Genomic DNA, 16,913 nt, shown 5'->3' on the forward strand with positions numbered 1-16,913 from the left:
TAGTCTCCTGCACCGAAAATGAATGAATGAATGAATTAATTAATTAAATTAAAGCCTCATAACGATTTTTAAAAACTATATGAGGGTGAAGAGATAAATCTTGGGGTGATATAGTGAATGTAATGTGATATATTAATGATATGCTGTAGTTTCAGGAGGGAGTGTTCAACACAGAATCATCTGTTACTAATTTACTTCATTAGACAGCGTTTGGCTATCCATTAATTACACTTTTAAACTCTGTTTCTTTCTCCTAATATTTATTTCATCTTTTTATTCTGTCTGTCTGTTCCTCTGTTCTTCAATCATCTATTTCTCTGTGTGTGTATCTATCTATCTATCTATCTATCTATCTATCTATCTACCTATCCAAGTATATCATCTGCCCAAATCAACACATCTATTCATGTAAATATGTTTCTAAGTAAATTTTAATAATCTATTTAGGTTTTAAAGAAAAGAAAATGAGACACAATGACTAGGTATCAAATGAGTTAAAAAAAAAAAAGTCAAAACCACCAAAGGGGAAAATGCACTACATAAACACAAGTGAATTTAACCCTAATTTTCCTCTTTGTTGGGCAGTAATGACACATTTCTTTGTGCCTATTAAGGAAGCAGCAAGAGTTACCTACCACTGCGGAATGTAATGCAGGGTTTGCACAGGGGTTGGTAGGTAGGTGGTCTGACCATTGTTTACAAAGATAGCACGGTTTGCAGAGCCAGCTGGATTCCCAGGGATGTATAAAATGATGTGTGTGCTGTTTAATTTCCACAGAGACTAGCTCAGGTTTCCCTAAAGACAGTATTTGCCAGGATGTTTGGATTTGAACCTGCAGTTGTCGCTGCAGACTTCACATTACATGAAGTAATTTAAAATAGTCTTGAATGCTTTGGGCTCACCTTTCACAGAGGTCTCATTTCATGTTCTTGTAAGGAGGGAACTTCGCCTGCACTGGCACTCACCAGCAGCTTGTGTTAGATCACAGACCACTCTCTGGGAAGGTTGTGGTTGTAATAATCTTCACTCACAAAAGTGCTATTTATTGTTGACTATTTTGCTTAAATGGTATTAGTTTAAAAACTCATATTTAACTTACTTTAACTATAACATGTGAATAGGTTGACTCATGGCCAAAGGTTTTAGGTGTAGGCATTTATTAACTAAACAACTTGATGTTTTTAGAGTATCTGAAAGTCTCCCCTATAGACAGAGATGTAAGGAAGTTAAAGTTTTGACAATGGCACTAAGTGGATTCAAGTAGTTCCGCTGATGGCTTTCCCTTCAGAGTTCACACTATTCTGTTTCAGATCTACTGAAGCACTTAGTTAGTCTGAAAATGACCTTGTGGATTGCAGAAGCACAGGGAGCTAAACAACAGGAATATCATTGCCATTGTGGTTTGGAACTCAGACAAAACTCACCGAAAGGTGCAGCTTTATGAAAAGAAATGTCAGTTACATGTTTCTCGACTGTTCATAAGGTTATAGCTAAGAGGGATGACATTACTTTCATTCAACAGTTAACTATAAACCATAGTTTTTCTCAGCCTTAGAGATAACGGTGACAGACTTCATTCCTTTGCTTGAACGTTAGGCTTTCTTCATGACCTAAGTACGTAGATTCTCGCAGCTGAGTAGCAGATATTAATATCGAAATCTGCTCTGAAGCTGCGTGTGATCAATGTTTAGCAACAGAAAGAATAAATGACGGCTCTTGGCAGGTGTCCAAGCTCTGCACCCAATTCACATGAAATTACAAAAGATGATGAGTGCTCTGATTAAGATTTATTGCCTTTATTCACCTTGATTGCTTATTGTTTCCTAAGCATTTCTTCCAGAATGGGCTAATTAGCATACCTTTGAGCTCCAAGCAGAAAAGAATACAGGAAATTATCTGTGGAAAGGAGTAGTGTGGATGCTGTCTCTTTTCAAGAGGGCACTAGACAGTTTGTGAAAACAGCTGTTGGCCGTGCACTGTGTGGCGCACTCGTCACTAGGCTCCATGTGAATTTGAACTGTTAGGGAAGAATTTCCTGCAAAGATTATCACAGCACTCACCCACCTCTTCACAATATTTCAGGTCAACAGACTTGCCATCACTTCGAACACAGTCCAGCATCCTCGTTTTAATGCCATTTCCACAAACCGCCTTTTCACTCAGCTGACATGTGCTCCAGTCTGAACAGAAAACACCCATCAGAACAGGAGGCGATGCACGAGCAGATTTCCGATGAAGCTCTGATGACCTGAATCCCATACCTAATTCACAACTGCTTCCTAAGCCACACAATCCATCATCCCACATGCAGAGCATATGGGTCCCAGCACTGAACATATTAGGAGTCAATGGAATTGCTGCGGTTGCACATAGCAGTGGGGATTATTCTTTAAGGCAGATGTCTACTTGATAATGTTGACAGCTAGCTATTGAGTGATATTGTAAAAACGGCTTTGCTCTATTGATCAACATCATTTCAAAACATTTTTTTAAGAACAGTTGAATTTAAAAATTTACTATTATGTCTCTTTTAGCAAAGTCAGCATAGTTTTAATTGATATAACTACACAGAGTATGCATATATGCTATGTATAGGTAACTACATAGTTATATATACTAGTACTCTATGTAGTTCTAGTTTCATAATGTACTTCATTTATTTCTGTTAGTAGGATTTTTCAAAAAATGCAAACTCATTTATTTTGTAAATAACTTCAGCATATTTATTAAACTCCCTTATTTGTATGTTTTGTGAAAATCATTCTTTCATCTTTCTCTATGCTAGAACTACATAACCTAGACAACTTTGATTTCCTTTGTGTCATCAAAACAAATCATAGAGAAAACTAAAGAGACAGAAGCCAATGTGACTGTTGTTTCTTTTTTCAATTTCTTGAGCTTATTTTATTGTGGAATTCACTTGGGGAAAATTCAAGTTAGCTTTGATGCTGTACCAAACCAAAGGAACAAATGAAATTGTTTTGATGTGTATGCTTTGATAGTATTAAATGAAATTAATGAAACAAATGCAATTTATTACAAGTCTACTTTTTTGAACATTAATTTTTAAGATTACAGACTTTTACATCATGTGAATGTTGTTCATAAATGTCCCTGTACCACAACAATTATTTATGTTGATGTTGTAAGTATCAAACATCTGCTAAAAAAGAAAACATATTTGTACCCTTCCAAAGTGGGAGAAGGTTTTAAGGATTGCCTGGAATATTTACTACCTACTATGAAAATTTAGTCTTTGTGATACTTGCATTCTCTATATTTTGATGTTTACCAAAATATAAATCAGCTAACTATTTCTTCATGTTGTTATTTCTCAGAGTGTAGGCTGTGTCTTCAAATGGCACACAGCATAGCTGGCCTAGGCAGATGAGACTGCCTGGAGCAGCTTTACATGTGACTGTACCCCAGACTCTGTGAAGACAAGATGACAAGCTTACCTGTGACATTGTAGTCATAGTGGTAGCAGTTTTTGTTCAGACTACAGGGCTCCTTCTCCACGGCATCAGGGCAGACTCTTCCTTCATCAGCAGGCTGTCTGATAGGCTCAGCTGACCTTTGCCGGGAACCACTTGGATTGCAAGGCTTACAAAGAACAATATCATTTTTCAGAAAGATAAACTCAGCCTACAAAAGTTAGCATGTTACTGGGGGTGGCAGTAGAGCATTCAATTCATTGACTAATTTGAACAGGTCAGTAAACTTCATTGTTTCAGAGTTTTCATATGTAAAATGTTAAGTGTTGACTAAGAGTCTGATGTCCCATCCCAGCTAGAATATGTTTAAGTCATTACCTCATAGCTATATAAACACATTCATATGGCCATATTTAGCAACAAAGAATGTTAATCCCATATGTTATGATGATTTAAGGTATATGTATAAAAGTGTATATGTGTGTATGCATATTTGCACCCATGTGATGTGTGTTAATTGACATAAACCAATTTAATGGTGACTTCACATAATTCTCTAGGTATTATGACTTTTATTTTCTTAATGCATACATTCATATAATCAATTTAGCATCTATAGAGTGGCTGGCTATTTTCTTCCTGGTGCAGCTTTCTGAAAACATGTGCCTTCTAATAGTAGAAAGGAACAATTTTGGATTTCTTAGGCCTTAAGTAGTTATTGCCTTGTCCTTTGATCTCACTGTATTTTGATCATGTCACTGAAGCAACACTTTCTGTATTTAGAGAATGCAAATTATATAAAGGTCCTGCTACCATCCTCAGTGTTAGCACATTAAAAAAATTTCTGTCTTCTCTTTTCTATATTCTTTGAACACAACAATTCTTTGCACACAGTAAATGCTTTGTGTTTATTTATGAATGTCTTGGATGAAACAAAGTAACTTATAAAGTCCAAAAGGCACACCCATTCAACTAGCTGAATTTTAATCTCATTTCAAAATTTCTTTTGGCAAATGCTCAAGAAAACAAAGCATGTTTCATTAACTCTTTCTTGTTACACATGGTAGAACTCAATATTTTTCTAAGATGGTTACTTATGGATATTTAAAACAGAACCCAGATGAACATAGTTCCTGTTTGGTGGTTCCTATTATTCCTGCTAAGGGATTTAAGAAATAGCCCAAGTTCAACAGCCTCTGTTTTATACAAGCTGAATATTCTTTTAACACAATCTCTGATGTTAAGAATTCCATCATTGTAAATAGAATCAGACACTGTAGTATACAGTTCACTGCAGAATTAAAACAGGAATTCATTTGCAGACTCTCATCCAGGCTGGAGTCTTCACCCTTCTTTCAATACCTGTTCAATTCATATATTGGGTCTGTTTGTTTCTAAATAGTCAATTGGTTTCCAGTTGGCATTTTAACAGTGTTAACACAGAGATCAAAAAGGCAAATCTCCTTGGAAAACACAGACTATAAACTTGCCTGAAGTGGCCCTTTACTGTAATTTGAGCAATTTAATATTAGGTGTATCTTTCCAGCTTTTTTCACATTGTTTTTCGCAGATGTGCAGGGCTAAAATAACTGTGCTGGGTAGTTTTATGTCAACTTGACACAGGCTAGTGTCATCTGAGAGGAGGAAACCCCAATTAAGACAATGCTTCCATAAAAGTGGGATGTAGGCAAGCTGGTAGAGGTTTTTCCTTAATTAATGATTAATATTGGAAGACCCATCACATTGTGGGTGGTGGCACTCTGGGCTTGTACTCCTGGGTGCTACAAGAAAGCAGTATGAGCAAGTAGGAGGGAGCAAGCCACTGACTTCTGTATCAGTTCCTGTTTTCAGGTTCCTGTCCTTCATGAGTGCCTGTCATCACTGCTTTTAATACAGATATATGGAAATGTGAATACAATAAACGCTTTCCTCCCCAAGACACTTTTGGTCATGATGTTTCCTCAGGTGATAGAACACTAACTAAGACACTAACTTTTCTGCACATTGTTTCAAGTGATTTTCTTCCTCTGGTTGGGTCTAAGGCCCTCACTGCTATTGAAATCTAGAGTTCTGTCTGGTGTGAACTCACTTGGCTTCGTAGGAGTCGGAAAGCACAGATTATGTATGACATTCAGGATGTGATAGCTGTTCTTGTTGTCAATTTAACTACATCTGGAATGAACTAAAACTCAAATGACTGGGCACATCTGTGAGGATTTTTTTTCTTAATTATATCATTTGAAGTGGGAAGATACACCTTTAATCCAGATCTTGGAAATGGGAAGATACAGCTTTAATACATATTTTTTGAGGTGGGAAGATCTGCCTTTAGTAGGGGTTACACCTTTTGTTTGCAGCCTATATAAAGGACCTGGAAGAAGGACACTCTGTCTGCTTGCTTACAAGCATGCAAGCTCTTGGTAGCAAGTCCACTCATTCCCTGCATTAGAGCCTGCTTTGGGATTCTGGCACACGCTGAAGACCAGCTGAGACAGACAAGCCTCTTGGACTGAGCAATTCCTGGATTCTTGGACCTCAGTTGATAGACAGCCATTGTTGGATTAGCTGGATCACAGCCTGTAAACCACTCTGATAAATCTCTTTCCTCAAGAGATAAGCTCTGTAACTTGCTCCTGTAGAGAACCCTGACTGATCCACAGGTGAGCTACCTTTACAAGGGAAATATCATTCCCAGTCCCTTCTGTGAGACAGGCACTAACAAGAAGTGGTTCCAAAAAGAAGTGTTCAGGGAGGGTGCAGTTTGGGTACACGATCGTTTTCTTCTCATGATTTTCAGAGATTTTCACAGTAGATTCCACAGATGAAATTCAAATTGTCACACATCCTATTACAAGACAGTTCTATTGTAAAATAGATGCTGTTGCACTCACCGGCTGCTTTTGAACTCAGGGACAGGGATTCTAACAGCAGGCACAGTGAACAGAAACTATGATCGTTTGGTTTCTATTTTAAATGTTCACAAACAATCATCTTCGAATATTTGAGGTCTCACCACGTGCAGCCTTCTTCCTACTTAGTACCTTTCTCAGGATCCTTTACTTCCTGGTGTCATCACGCCTGCTGGAGCACTCCCCGTGTGCAAAAGAGTGTTCCCACTGTTTAAACTAAGCAGATTTGACCAGAAGCAAGGGCTGTCAAGTGGATATCACTAAAGTCACTCCGCTAGAATTTCATTCTTTCCTCACTTTCACTACAGGGGATCCTTATGACCATTGCAGTTTTTAACCTTCTGTGCAATCTGTAAGGCCAGTTGAAGGCACCACAAGCTGGTTTAGGAGTGTAGTTGAAAGGAGCAAAGGAGCAAAAGGTTTGCAAGATGGCAAGTTGTTGTAGAAACAATGCTGAATTTACATTACTTACCCATACAAGGAGGTGGCCAAGAAAGCACACCTTGCTTTTGAAAACAAGACTCATTGCTTTTACAATGAATATTTTAAAAAAGATTTTTGAATTAAATTATTTGTTAGAAAATCTTCAAAAATTAAGCAAACTCCATTTTACCGAAATGCTAATAATCTCACCAAGGCACACTGGGTCCACGGCCCCCACTCAGATATCACACAGTCTTCAGGGCATGGAAGTTTACATTCTCTTGAGCCCAGGGGCATATCTTCTGGGTCGCATAGGTAATCCTCCACATGTTCAGAAGGGCCGTCAGCTGTATTCTGCATGCATCTGAAAGTAAACATGCACACCAGCAAAAAGAACCAGGACAATTAGAATGACAGCCAACACACAGGATGGGTAGTTCTCATTAAGACATTAAGACACCAAACATAGCTAGTACTTCTTTAAGATGAAAAAAAATATGCTGATATGCATGTTCAGAATACTTTAATAAGATAGTTTCAGTGCCCTGGGAAATGGTATCCAGTTTCTTTGCAAGGGAAATGATTTTTTTACACCCATTTGTGAGATGTGTGAGACAGGAACAACTGAAAAATGATCCAAAGAGATTCTGAAAGAAGATACTCTTGACTCATAAGTGATGGGGGCTTAATTACAGTGCAATATCCACACAAAATGCTTCATTAGGTGATTTCCAAGATAAGGCATTGATCAGTTTGTTTTGTCATTTAGAAATTAATTTTAGCTGCCAGCAAGAATACTCTGAACCAAACCTGAAGAACTGATTTCAGTACCTAGAAGTCAGTAGGAAAGAAAAAACTAATCCCTGCAAACTATCCTCTACATAGGCCATGTGACATATTTGTGTGTTTCTGTGTGTGTGAGAGAGAGACATTGAGTGTATGACGTATGTGTCTGTGTGATTGTATGTGTATGTGGTTTTGTGTGTGTGTGTACGTGTATGTGGTTGTGTGACTGTGTGTGTGCTGTGTGAGATGTGTGTTTGTGTGAGACGTGTGTGGCATATGTGTATACAAATAAATGAAGAGAAATAGTTTTAAAAGCCATTAAAAAGACAATTTTAGTTCTCATCCGCTAACTTGAAAAGAAAGCCAGAAACCAGAAGAAAATTCTAATTAGAACGGCACGACTTCTCTAAGTGTGGTTATTTGATCTTATACCAGGATTTATTCTTAATTGTTAGTTTTGCTTTTATTAGAAATAAATTTAAATATTAGTTCATACTATTCCATTATGAACAATCAAGAATTCTTCTTTACTGATCTCTTGAGAAGCTAATTAATGTGGATTCCCTTTACCTTAGTTAATAATCTCTGTGAACTTTCACAGTGGCAGAGAAAACCCTGATCTTTGATCTATAATGTAGAAAAGGTGAACGAAATTAATGGGGCCAGGAAAGAAGGTGCCTATGGGAAGATTAAGAGGAAGATGGGTTCTTAAACCTCCTGAGCCGTGTTTCAGAAGTTGGCTGAGTCATGCCGTACTTATATGCCTGCCATTTCATCTTTGCTCAGAGATTTCTAGTAGGAAGGACAGTGTCTTTAAAAATATGCCCTGAATAATTGTTCATTAGTAATCGCCGATACTAAATTTAAGAAAAATGTTTCTATTAAGTGAGACACCTTGAAAACTTGGAAAACCATCAATAATAGTATTTTGATTGGACATGCAAGCTAAAAAAATCTATAAGTACTGATCTCTGTGATTTTTCAAAAAATTATTCACAAAATTAATTAGCAGATATTTGATGATTTAATTGTTGAAACATTAAATTATAAATTTATTTAAAAGGGCTTTTAGTTATATAGGAAAAGTTTATCTTCAGTGGCATTCTAAAAATGTTCTTTTGACAGTGGTCTGGCAAAGACATTGAAGACAAATCATTTCCACATCCAGAATGTGGAATTGATGCTGAGATCACAGTCTTAGCAGATATTGATGCAGCACACAGGATTAACTTGTAAAATTGCCTATTGATCCAAGTTAAGAAGATATGTCCGATACCCTAATAGGTAACTATACAATACAACTTTATTGGTAAAGACTTTTATCTTTCTTAATTTTGTATTGTAAAAGTAACTCAAAATTCAGAATAAATAATAAACTGCAAATTTACTACTCAGGGATGACTTCTCTTAACAAACTTGATTTGTTTTAAGACAAATTATTATTTTGTAAACACATTTCCATTTCACAAAATAGAAACAAACTCTACCTACCAAGATGTTTGTTTTATTTGGCATGAACATTTTTTTCAATCTAAAATTCAGAATAGATACTTGAATTAAACTTAAGCCCAAATAAAAGTTTTAAGTTTGCTTCTTTCTTAGCCTTGTCCTTTCTATTCTAATGAGCAATAATAGTTGTTTGGGAAGACTGATGTATGTTAGAAACACAGACTGCAGGGCCACTTTGGAGGTGAGAGACTCATTACAGATATGGAAATACAGGACGCATTGCCTGCACGGATGGAACACAATTGCTACAGGAACAGCAACTAAAACGGCCTCTTTTTATTTGTATTGTCACTATGTGCATAAAATTGTAAAAACAAAAATGTCATTGACAGCATGCCCTTTTCTTTGCCTAGCCTCTTTGAGATCATGGCTTGATTCCTCGCACCAGGGGAAGGGAAGAAAAGAAAGATGGAAAAGAAGAAAAAGAGAAGGAAAGGAGTGAGGGAGAGAGATGGCAAGAAGGAAGGAAGCAGGGGAGAAAGGAATTCTTATTAGAAAGGACCACTTCTGTTATCCACTTCCTTATATGCCATTCCATCCTCACTGAGAAAGACTGAACATAGGTAAACACAAACCTGTTCTTTTATAGACTCATCTATCTCGAAATGTCAGTCCACATTTGCAAAACATCCTGACCCTGACTAGCAGACGATAGAGTTTGAACCCTGTGCCACTCAATCAGGGACAAACAGGCACATTATTACACGATCAGAGATCACGATCAATACTAACCTCTCTCTCTATTGCATCAACTTCAACACATAAATTCATCTGAAAAGTTACTTTGTTTCCAAAGTGCTTGGAAACATGAAAAATAGCTATTTACAAAGAAAAAAGAATCATGTACATAACAGTTGGCAGAAAGTGCAATACATATTCTTTTTTTTTTTTTAAATAATTTTTCACTAACAAAACAAGCAACTGACCGAAATTCTTCGCACAAGGGAATGATTTTTAAGTTTGGAGGGTAAAATTTTAATTTGGAAACAGAGTTATAGACAAAAAAAAACTCCAGTTTTACCTTTTCATTTCCTATCTCCTCACATTCCTTCCTGTCTTCATCATTAATCTACCTTTATTTTGGCCCATGGAAATTGTAAATGGGTTTTTGAGACAAACAGATTTTTTTTATCAGAAACAAGGTTATACAAAATTTTCATATGTAAAATTTTTATGGTATTAACATTAATTAAATAAAACCTTTACTAAAATATATTGTGAGACATTATTAAATAATTCTAAAGCTTGTGATAAGTTATAGATAAGAATAAACTAATATCTAGTTCTGGATTTATTATTATTATTTTAGACCCTTTGTGATGAAAAGAATATTCTACATTTCTGTTGTCCAACAGAACACCCACATGTGGCAGTTGAGAATATGAAATTATGAATAGTGTGATTGAAGGTATGCATTCAAAACTTTATCTAGTATAAGGTGGCATTGAAATAGCCACACATGACCAGTAGCTACCCTATCACACATGATAACTGTATTCAAATAAGTGAGAGACAATACTAGCCAGAGGGTGAAGAGAAGGCTTCCTGAAGGAGATGAGAACATTCCAATGCTAGCCAGGATTACAAAAAAGAGCAGGAAGTCAACGCAGGGTACTTGAAAATGTGTGTTTATGACTATATTTGGCTTTTCTGGTAGTGAAGATGGCTTAGTAAGACAAGTGCTTGCCACATAAGCATGAGGATCCGGGTTCAGTTTCCAGCATTCATGTGATAAAATTAGTAGGTCCTGTAGCACACATCTGTAATCCTAGTACTGAGGAGGTAAAGACAGGAGATCCCTGGGTCTCATTGGCACACTCCAGGTTCAGTGAGGGACCATAACTCAAAAATAAGGCAAGGAGTGAATGAGATAAATACCCAGATCTCTGGCCTCCAGACACTCATGAACATATATAAAAAATTACATATGTATAAAAGAAACATATTTGGCTTTTACGAAGTTGCTGAGGTTTAACATCTGCACTTATCAAGCTTGCTTTCAACATGTATTTCCAATGGTCAGCCCTGAGACATACTACATACAAGTAGCATACAGATCTAGCGGGTTGTATTTAGGAATATATATTATCTGTATATATGCATATAATACATGTATGTAACAGTAATTAATGATAAGATAGACCATGAATTTTCAAAAGAGCATGGACCAGTATTGGGATGGTTCTAGAGGAGAAAAGGAAAGGAGATATAATTGTATTATAAACTCAAAAATAAAAATTCAACTTAAAAGTTGTAATGTGGAGCTTTTAAAGTCGGGAACTAGAATACACAAACTGCTGCTTGAAACAGGTAATCTTAATTCTCAGGTACCCAGATTCCCTAAAACCAAAACCAACAAAAGTTTTCAGTGCAGTGGAGAAGAGGGATGCCCCGTGTTATTGCCTGTGAGATGGGAGATGATGGCCATCTTGCCTCTCTGCCATTCTCCTTGGTCTTACCTCACTTTGCGGGTCTGCACACCCTCTCCACAGTTCTCTCGCGTGTTCACAAAGGTCACCTTGCAGACACTCCACGGCTCTGTAACCCATATGTACTGATTGCAGTCACTGTGGCACGGGACGACCTCATACACCTGAAACACACATCTGGTATCTCAGGCAGTGGGATGAGAGTGGAGGTGGGTGGATGGAAGACACCTGTATCATCACAGTCCTTATCCCATCAGCCTAGTTTCGTTCCTTCCCCTTACTGTTCATACTCTCACTTAGTAAGAAAGATCTAGTCTAGTCAAGACGGGGAGGGTGGGCTGAGCTGCATCCCCCGCCTCCTACTACACAGTGGGCATAGATCTAACCCACATTCTGTGCCAGATTCAAAACACAATTTCATAAACTGACATATAACACATTATATTATATTCTTCTGGACTATCTCTTTTGTTAAAACTTTTGTGTCTTTGTTCCTTAACCTAGGGCACTCAGGTGCTAGACACTCAGTGAAAATTTGTCAAATGAATGAATGGATGAATGAATGAAATGAATATTGTAAATATATGTTTTCTAATTAAATGTAATTTAGCCAGCTTTACATATAAATGTGTATAGTTGTAAGAATAATCATTTCTTTTTTGATACAAGAAACTAAAATGATAAATGAAAAGAAATAAACCCATCTTAAAACTAATCCTCAATCACTTGAGGTATGGAAACAAAGTCCTAAATTAATTTTACATGATGCATAGCTACAGATCCAGCTGTCGGCAGTAAGGACCTCACAAAGCACAGCCAACTGCTTGCAATTACTGTCCACAAAGCTCTCAGTTTTGAACACAGTATATTATGTTTGTTTCAAGAATTCTAGAACAATGAAGCTACTGTGCTGTTTTCCAAAGAGAAAAATAAGTAGAAGAAATAAATGGACCATGATCTACTGCAACCAAGAATGCAATATTAAAGAAAAATATTTTAAAAATTTTTAAAGTATGTGAAAATCCAATTTTGTATTCTATTTTACACTCTCTCACACACTATGGTATATAAAGGATTTAGGTAATCTGTCCCAGGAAACAGATTTAAACAGTCCTTTGGAGCTATTTTTTACAATTTAGTGGACTAAAAACCAAAATAAAACAGAAGTACCCCAGAAAAAAGAAAAACATATGCAGTGCTGGAATAAGACTGTAGCTAAACCACAGCCAGCACAGGTCCATTTGGTGTGTTAAATCAGGACCATTGTCACATGGCCCAACATCGCCGCCCAGCACTTCTAGGTAATGGACGAACTGAAATGAAGGAGATCTGCTGCCATTCCTAATCCTTTGATAGATGGATCATTATTCCTCTTTGTTGGGATAAACGCAAATTATTTCATAGTCACACCCTAATAACCATTTTCAGCCCATCGTGCCTTCCTCTCTGCTTCAAGTTAAATAAGGGGTGCCATTTTCTCATCAAAATGGGACGGGTGAAATCCACTCACTCCACCCTACAGGCCCTACAAATAAAGAAATTCTGGTAACTAAGTAAAATAAATAGGGAGTAGGCAGAGGAAAATCTAGTTGAGAAAGTAAGGATGTTTTAAGAACTCGTAAGAATCAGCTGATTGCTTACCTGTGCCTGGAGGGTGTTTGGCAGGAATGAAGAAAATGACAAGAAAAAAGAAAGGTTGAAATGTCAGTTATTTTGATAAGAGCTCACAATCTACATTTCAGTTATAAGGGCTTTAATATAAAACATCATTTTTGTAAAAGATTAGGATGTCTTACTTAGCCTTTAACTTAAAAACTTAACATGACTTAAATTTAAGATGTAGAGACAAGGATTTCACAACTAAGGAAAGGATTCTATGTGCAGGGTGACAAAGGTTCAAAAACTGAGTGGATCTCACAGCCCCTGTCATGGTAAACTGATGTGTGACTGCAAATAACTTAGGAGCCAAGTGATAAGTGGGCTGTTATCTATATATTGACCCACCTTCAAATCCATTTACCCTTTCGTCCACTTTAATCCACCCATTCACTTTTAGTGAAATAAGAACCTTCAGATTTAATCTGAGCTAGGACACAGAATCTGAGTCCACTTTCACGACTACAGACAGGTATATTTACACCGAGGAATTAATTATAGTGAAAATCTCCGTGCTTAATATTTTTAAAACATTAACACACATTTTGTGTATTTTATTTTCGTGTCAATTTTACTAATACTTAAATCCCTGTTTATTTTGGAAAGTAACAGTGAAAGGGTCTTAGACTAGCGATTTGTACGTTCCAGACAACTTGGCTCTGGTCATGTGCCCTTGGAGACAGAAGTGCTCAGGCAAATGTGGAATATTAACATTACTTACTGATTCTTTGGCGCACACACATTGATGTGTTATGTGTATGTGCACATCAGCTTGTTAAAACCATGGGTCATGATTTGTTAATATTTAAATTTGTCACTGGAAAATTCAAGATTTCCTAAGTCATACACAGGCATTCTTCTCGATCATAAATATGTCACTTCTGTGTTCTGTTTCATATTCACACAGTTATAGCTTTGCAGACAAATTTCTGCTTTGGAAATGAACACTAGCAGTGTAGAAATACAAAGTATCCAATGACAAGGCAGTTCACCTGCCAGGAGATGGCGATAGCAGAGTGTATAATTTTGTCTCCATTGTCTAAATTCACCAACTTAGAAAACTTCAGAGTAATTGAGAATACTTTCCGTGGACTTAATTCTTCCATGTCTTCATTTTTATTTACTTAAAATACTTCTTAATGTTTATAATTTACTTAACATAATTATATAATTATAACGAAGATTATAGCAATATAGTTAAAATTTAATAATATCTCTTAATATTTATTTACTTAAAATACTTATTTACTCTTCATGTGGTTTGCTTCTATTGTTAGCAGCAATCTTAGGTTAATCAGAAGGAAACTGCTGATAACAATGTAGTTAGAGTTTCAAATGAGACAGGCTTTGTCCCCGTGAAACAGTTTTACATATTTAAATACTTGGTTCATTTGATCGTGGCTCTAATTCAAAACGCAGCATCTGCACACACTCTGCAAACTCCATTCTGTGCTAATTTACATGCCGATCAACTGTGATAACAATTGTCTGTTCCGTTACACTTAAATTAATCACAATTCCGTCATTAGCCATGAGTCTTTATCTCCAATAGAATACAAATAACAACCATTGGCAGCAGTTAATGAAGTATGCATGCAAGCTCTGATACAGCTTCAATGTTAGAAAAGGCAGAGACTAAATTACTAGTATATATATATATATATATATATATACACACACGCACACACACAAATATATATACATGTATATGAACTTTGAGAAACTTTGTGTATTTCTTGATTTTATTTTGCATGAACTAGGTTAAAATGAATAAATAGAATTTTTCTTTTTCTTTTTTTTTTTTTTAAGTTTTTCGAGGCAGGGTTTCTCTGTAGCTTTGGAGCCTGTCCTGGCACTAGCTCCTGTAGACCAGGCTGGCCTAGAACTCACAGAGATCCGCCTGTCTCTGCCTCCCGAGTGCTGGGATTAAAGGCGTGCGCCACCACCGCCCGGCTAGAATTTTTCTTAATGTTAGAGAATATTCATGTCCTTTCTTTGCTTTATCTTTAGTACTTCGCAACTGAGAACTCTCTCTGGGGGTCTACAGAAACCATAAGAATTATGTGACTTTATCACCACAGTTATGCACAGTTGCATGACAGATTAAATACCTTGCCATTACTCATGAGATAGGTGTCATTTCACCTCTATGGAATTGTATACCTATCTAGACGCTTGCAGGATTCTGAATCCTCAGAGAATTCAGAGATGATATATATAATTCGAGATTTTAGATTTTAGTAAATTACACGTGATTGACTCAGACCTTATAAAAATAGGATAGAACATATTTCTTATTCAGGAGCTGTTATTTAATTTTGTTCATTTTGGTTAAATAATAGATCCTTGGGAATCTCAGAAATATCGTAGTACACTTGGGTTTAGGAAAATACCTGGTTGACATGATCCAGTTTGGGGCAAGGCCTTCCCCCATTATAAGGCTTTTCTCGCAGCCACTTGGACCGGACCTTCACGCCGCTCCCACAGGATTTGCTGCAGCGGGACCAGTTGGACCACTCGCTGAGCTTGCAGTCCGAGGGGCAGGGAATGATGCAGGCTTCTTCTATGTAACCTGAGCAAAGGGTAACAGAACAAGGAACAAGGTGCTGAGTGCCCTTTTCTGACTCTCACGAACCTTTCCAGCTCATTGAGAAGGTCCACTTTTGACTTGACAGCACATGCAAATGCAGAGATGTCTGCATCCTCAGGGACTCAAATTAAATTCTGCAGGGAAATAACACAACTACACCATGACGGTGTTAAAATAACCGCCGAGTAGCTGCCATATGATCTGCTTAGGATTGGTGCCCACCATGTTTCAACATTTCTGACTTTGTGACAGCTCTTGTTTAATTGACAGTAACCTGTCGGCTAACCATCTCACTCTCAATGCTGCCAGAATACTGTTAAAAATCTAACGCAGATTTCTGTGACACCTTATGTGTTAATGCCACACACCGGCAGGGCTCTGAGTCTCCAGCATTCTTCCTCAAGAAAAACCCGTCTGTCTCAATAAACATCCGAAAGAATCTATTTAATTTAGCGCCTTATGCTCCCCCTTCCTTGGAAATCAATTCAGTGGATGGAAACTGAAGGCTGTTATGCCAGCAATGTGTCATATCTCCACAGCACAGTCACTATTAAAGCCACACCTCGTCTTGGGTCCATTTGACTCTCTTGGAATTTTAACTGTATTAGGCATAAACCAGAAAACAAATGCAGAGGGATGATTGACAAGGTCTAGGATCTCAGGGAAAGCGATGGCATATACTCATTCCGTCAGCCCACTAGCTAAATGAATAGTGTATAGATTTGATTTGAAACAGGCTGCTTTCTTTGATTAGTTCTTTACTACCAACTTGACATTATCAAATTATCCCTGTAAGTCTCAAGGCAAATATATGGAAAAGCAAAATTCCTCTGGTCAAAAACCAAATGCCTGTTCTTTTTTCTTCTATAATGTTGCCTTTAGAAAGAAATCAAAAGTCAGTCAGCTTCACCAGTTTAGATCAATGGCACAGACTTGATCATGCAAGTGACTATCATAGTCACAACCTACGAGGAGACAGGTAGATTGGAAACATTTTGAACTAAAAATATATTATAGAAATCAGCTTATGTTTTAAATTTTTGTGTATTTGCTAAATTGTACATTTACCACCATCTAAATTGTAGGTTTCTAGATCATTTTTAAGGTCCTTTTCTGAATGCTGCCCTTCCTATCACCACTCGATAGCTACTTCTCATCTTCGTATGCCAACCATAT

General features: G+C 37.0%; 1 protein-coding gene across 1 annotated transcript in view; it reads right to left on the reverse strand.

Moving 5' to 3' along the window:
• Thsd7a (thrombospondin type 1 domain containing 7A) overlaps nucleotides 1-16,913 on the reverse strand; it is a 401,309-nt gene that overhangs the window by 24,114 nt on the left and 360,282 nt on the right. Inside the window, exons 14-19 of the mRNA XM_041675563.1 lie at nucleotides 15,541-15,719; nucleotides 13,133-13,138; nucleotides 11,522-11,655; nucleotides 6,978-7,131; nucleotides 3,460-3,604; nucleotides 2,066-2,181 (exon numbers count right to left, since the gene is read on the reverse strand). Of these exons, the coding sequence (XP_041531497.1) occupies nucleotides 2,066-2,181; nucleotides 3,460-3,604; nucleotides 6,978-7,131; nucleotides 11,522-11,655; nucleotides 13,133-13,138; nucleotides 15,541-15,719 (734 nt within the window). The remainder of the gene's footprint in view (nucleotides 1-2,065; nucleotides 2,182-3,459; nucleotides 3,605-6,977; nucleotides 7,132-11,521; nucleotides 11,656-13,132; nucleotides 13,139-15,540; nucleotides 15,720-16,913) is intronic.

This window comes from Microtus oregoni, unplaced genomic scaffold, assembly GCF_018167655.1.
Source record: "Microtus oregoni isolate MIOR12 unplaced genomic scaffold, Mior012 000026F_ref0000081, whole genome shotgun sequence".
NCBI classification, from domain to species: domain Eukaryota; kingdom Metazoa; phylum Chordata; class Mammalia; order Rodentia; family Cricetidae; genus Microtus; species Microtus oregoni.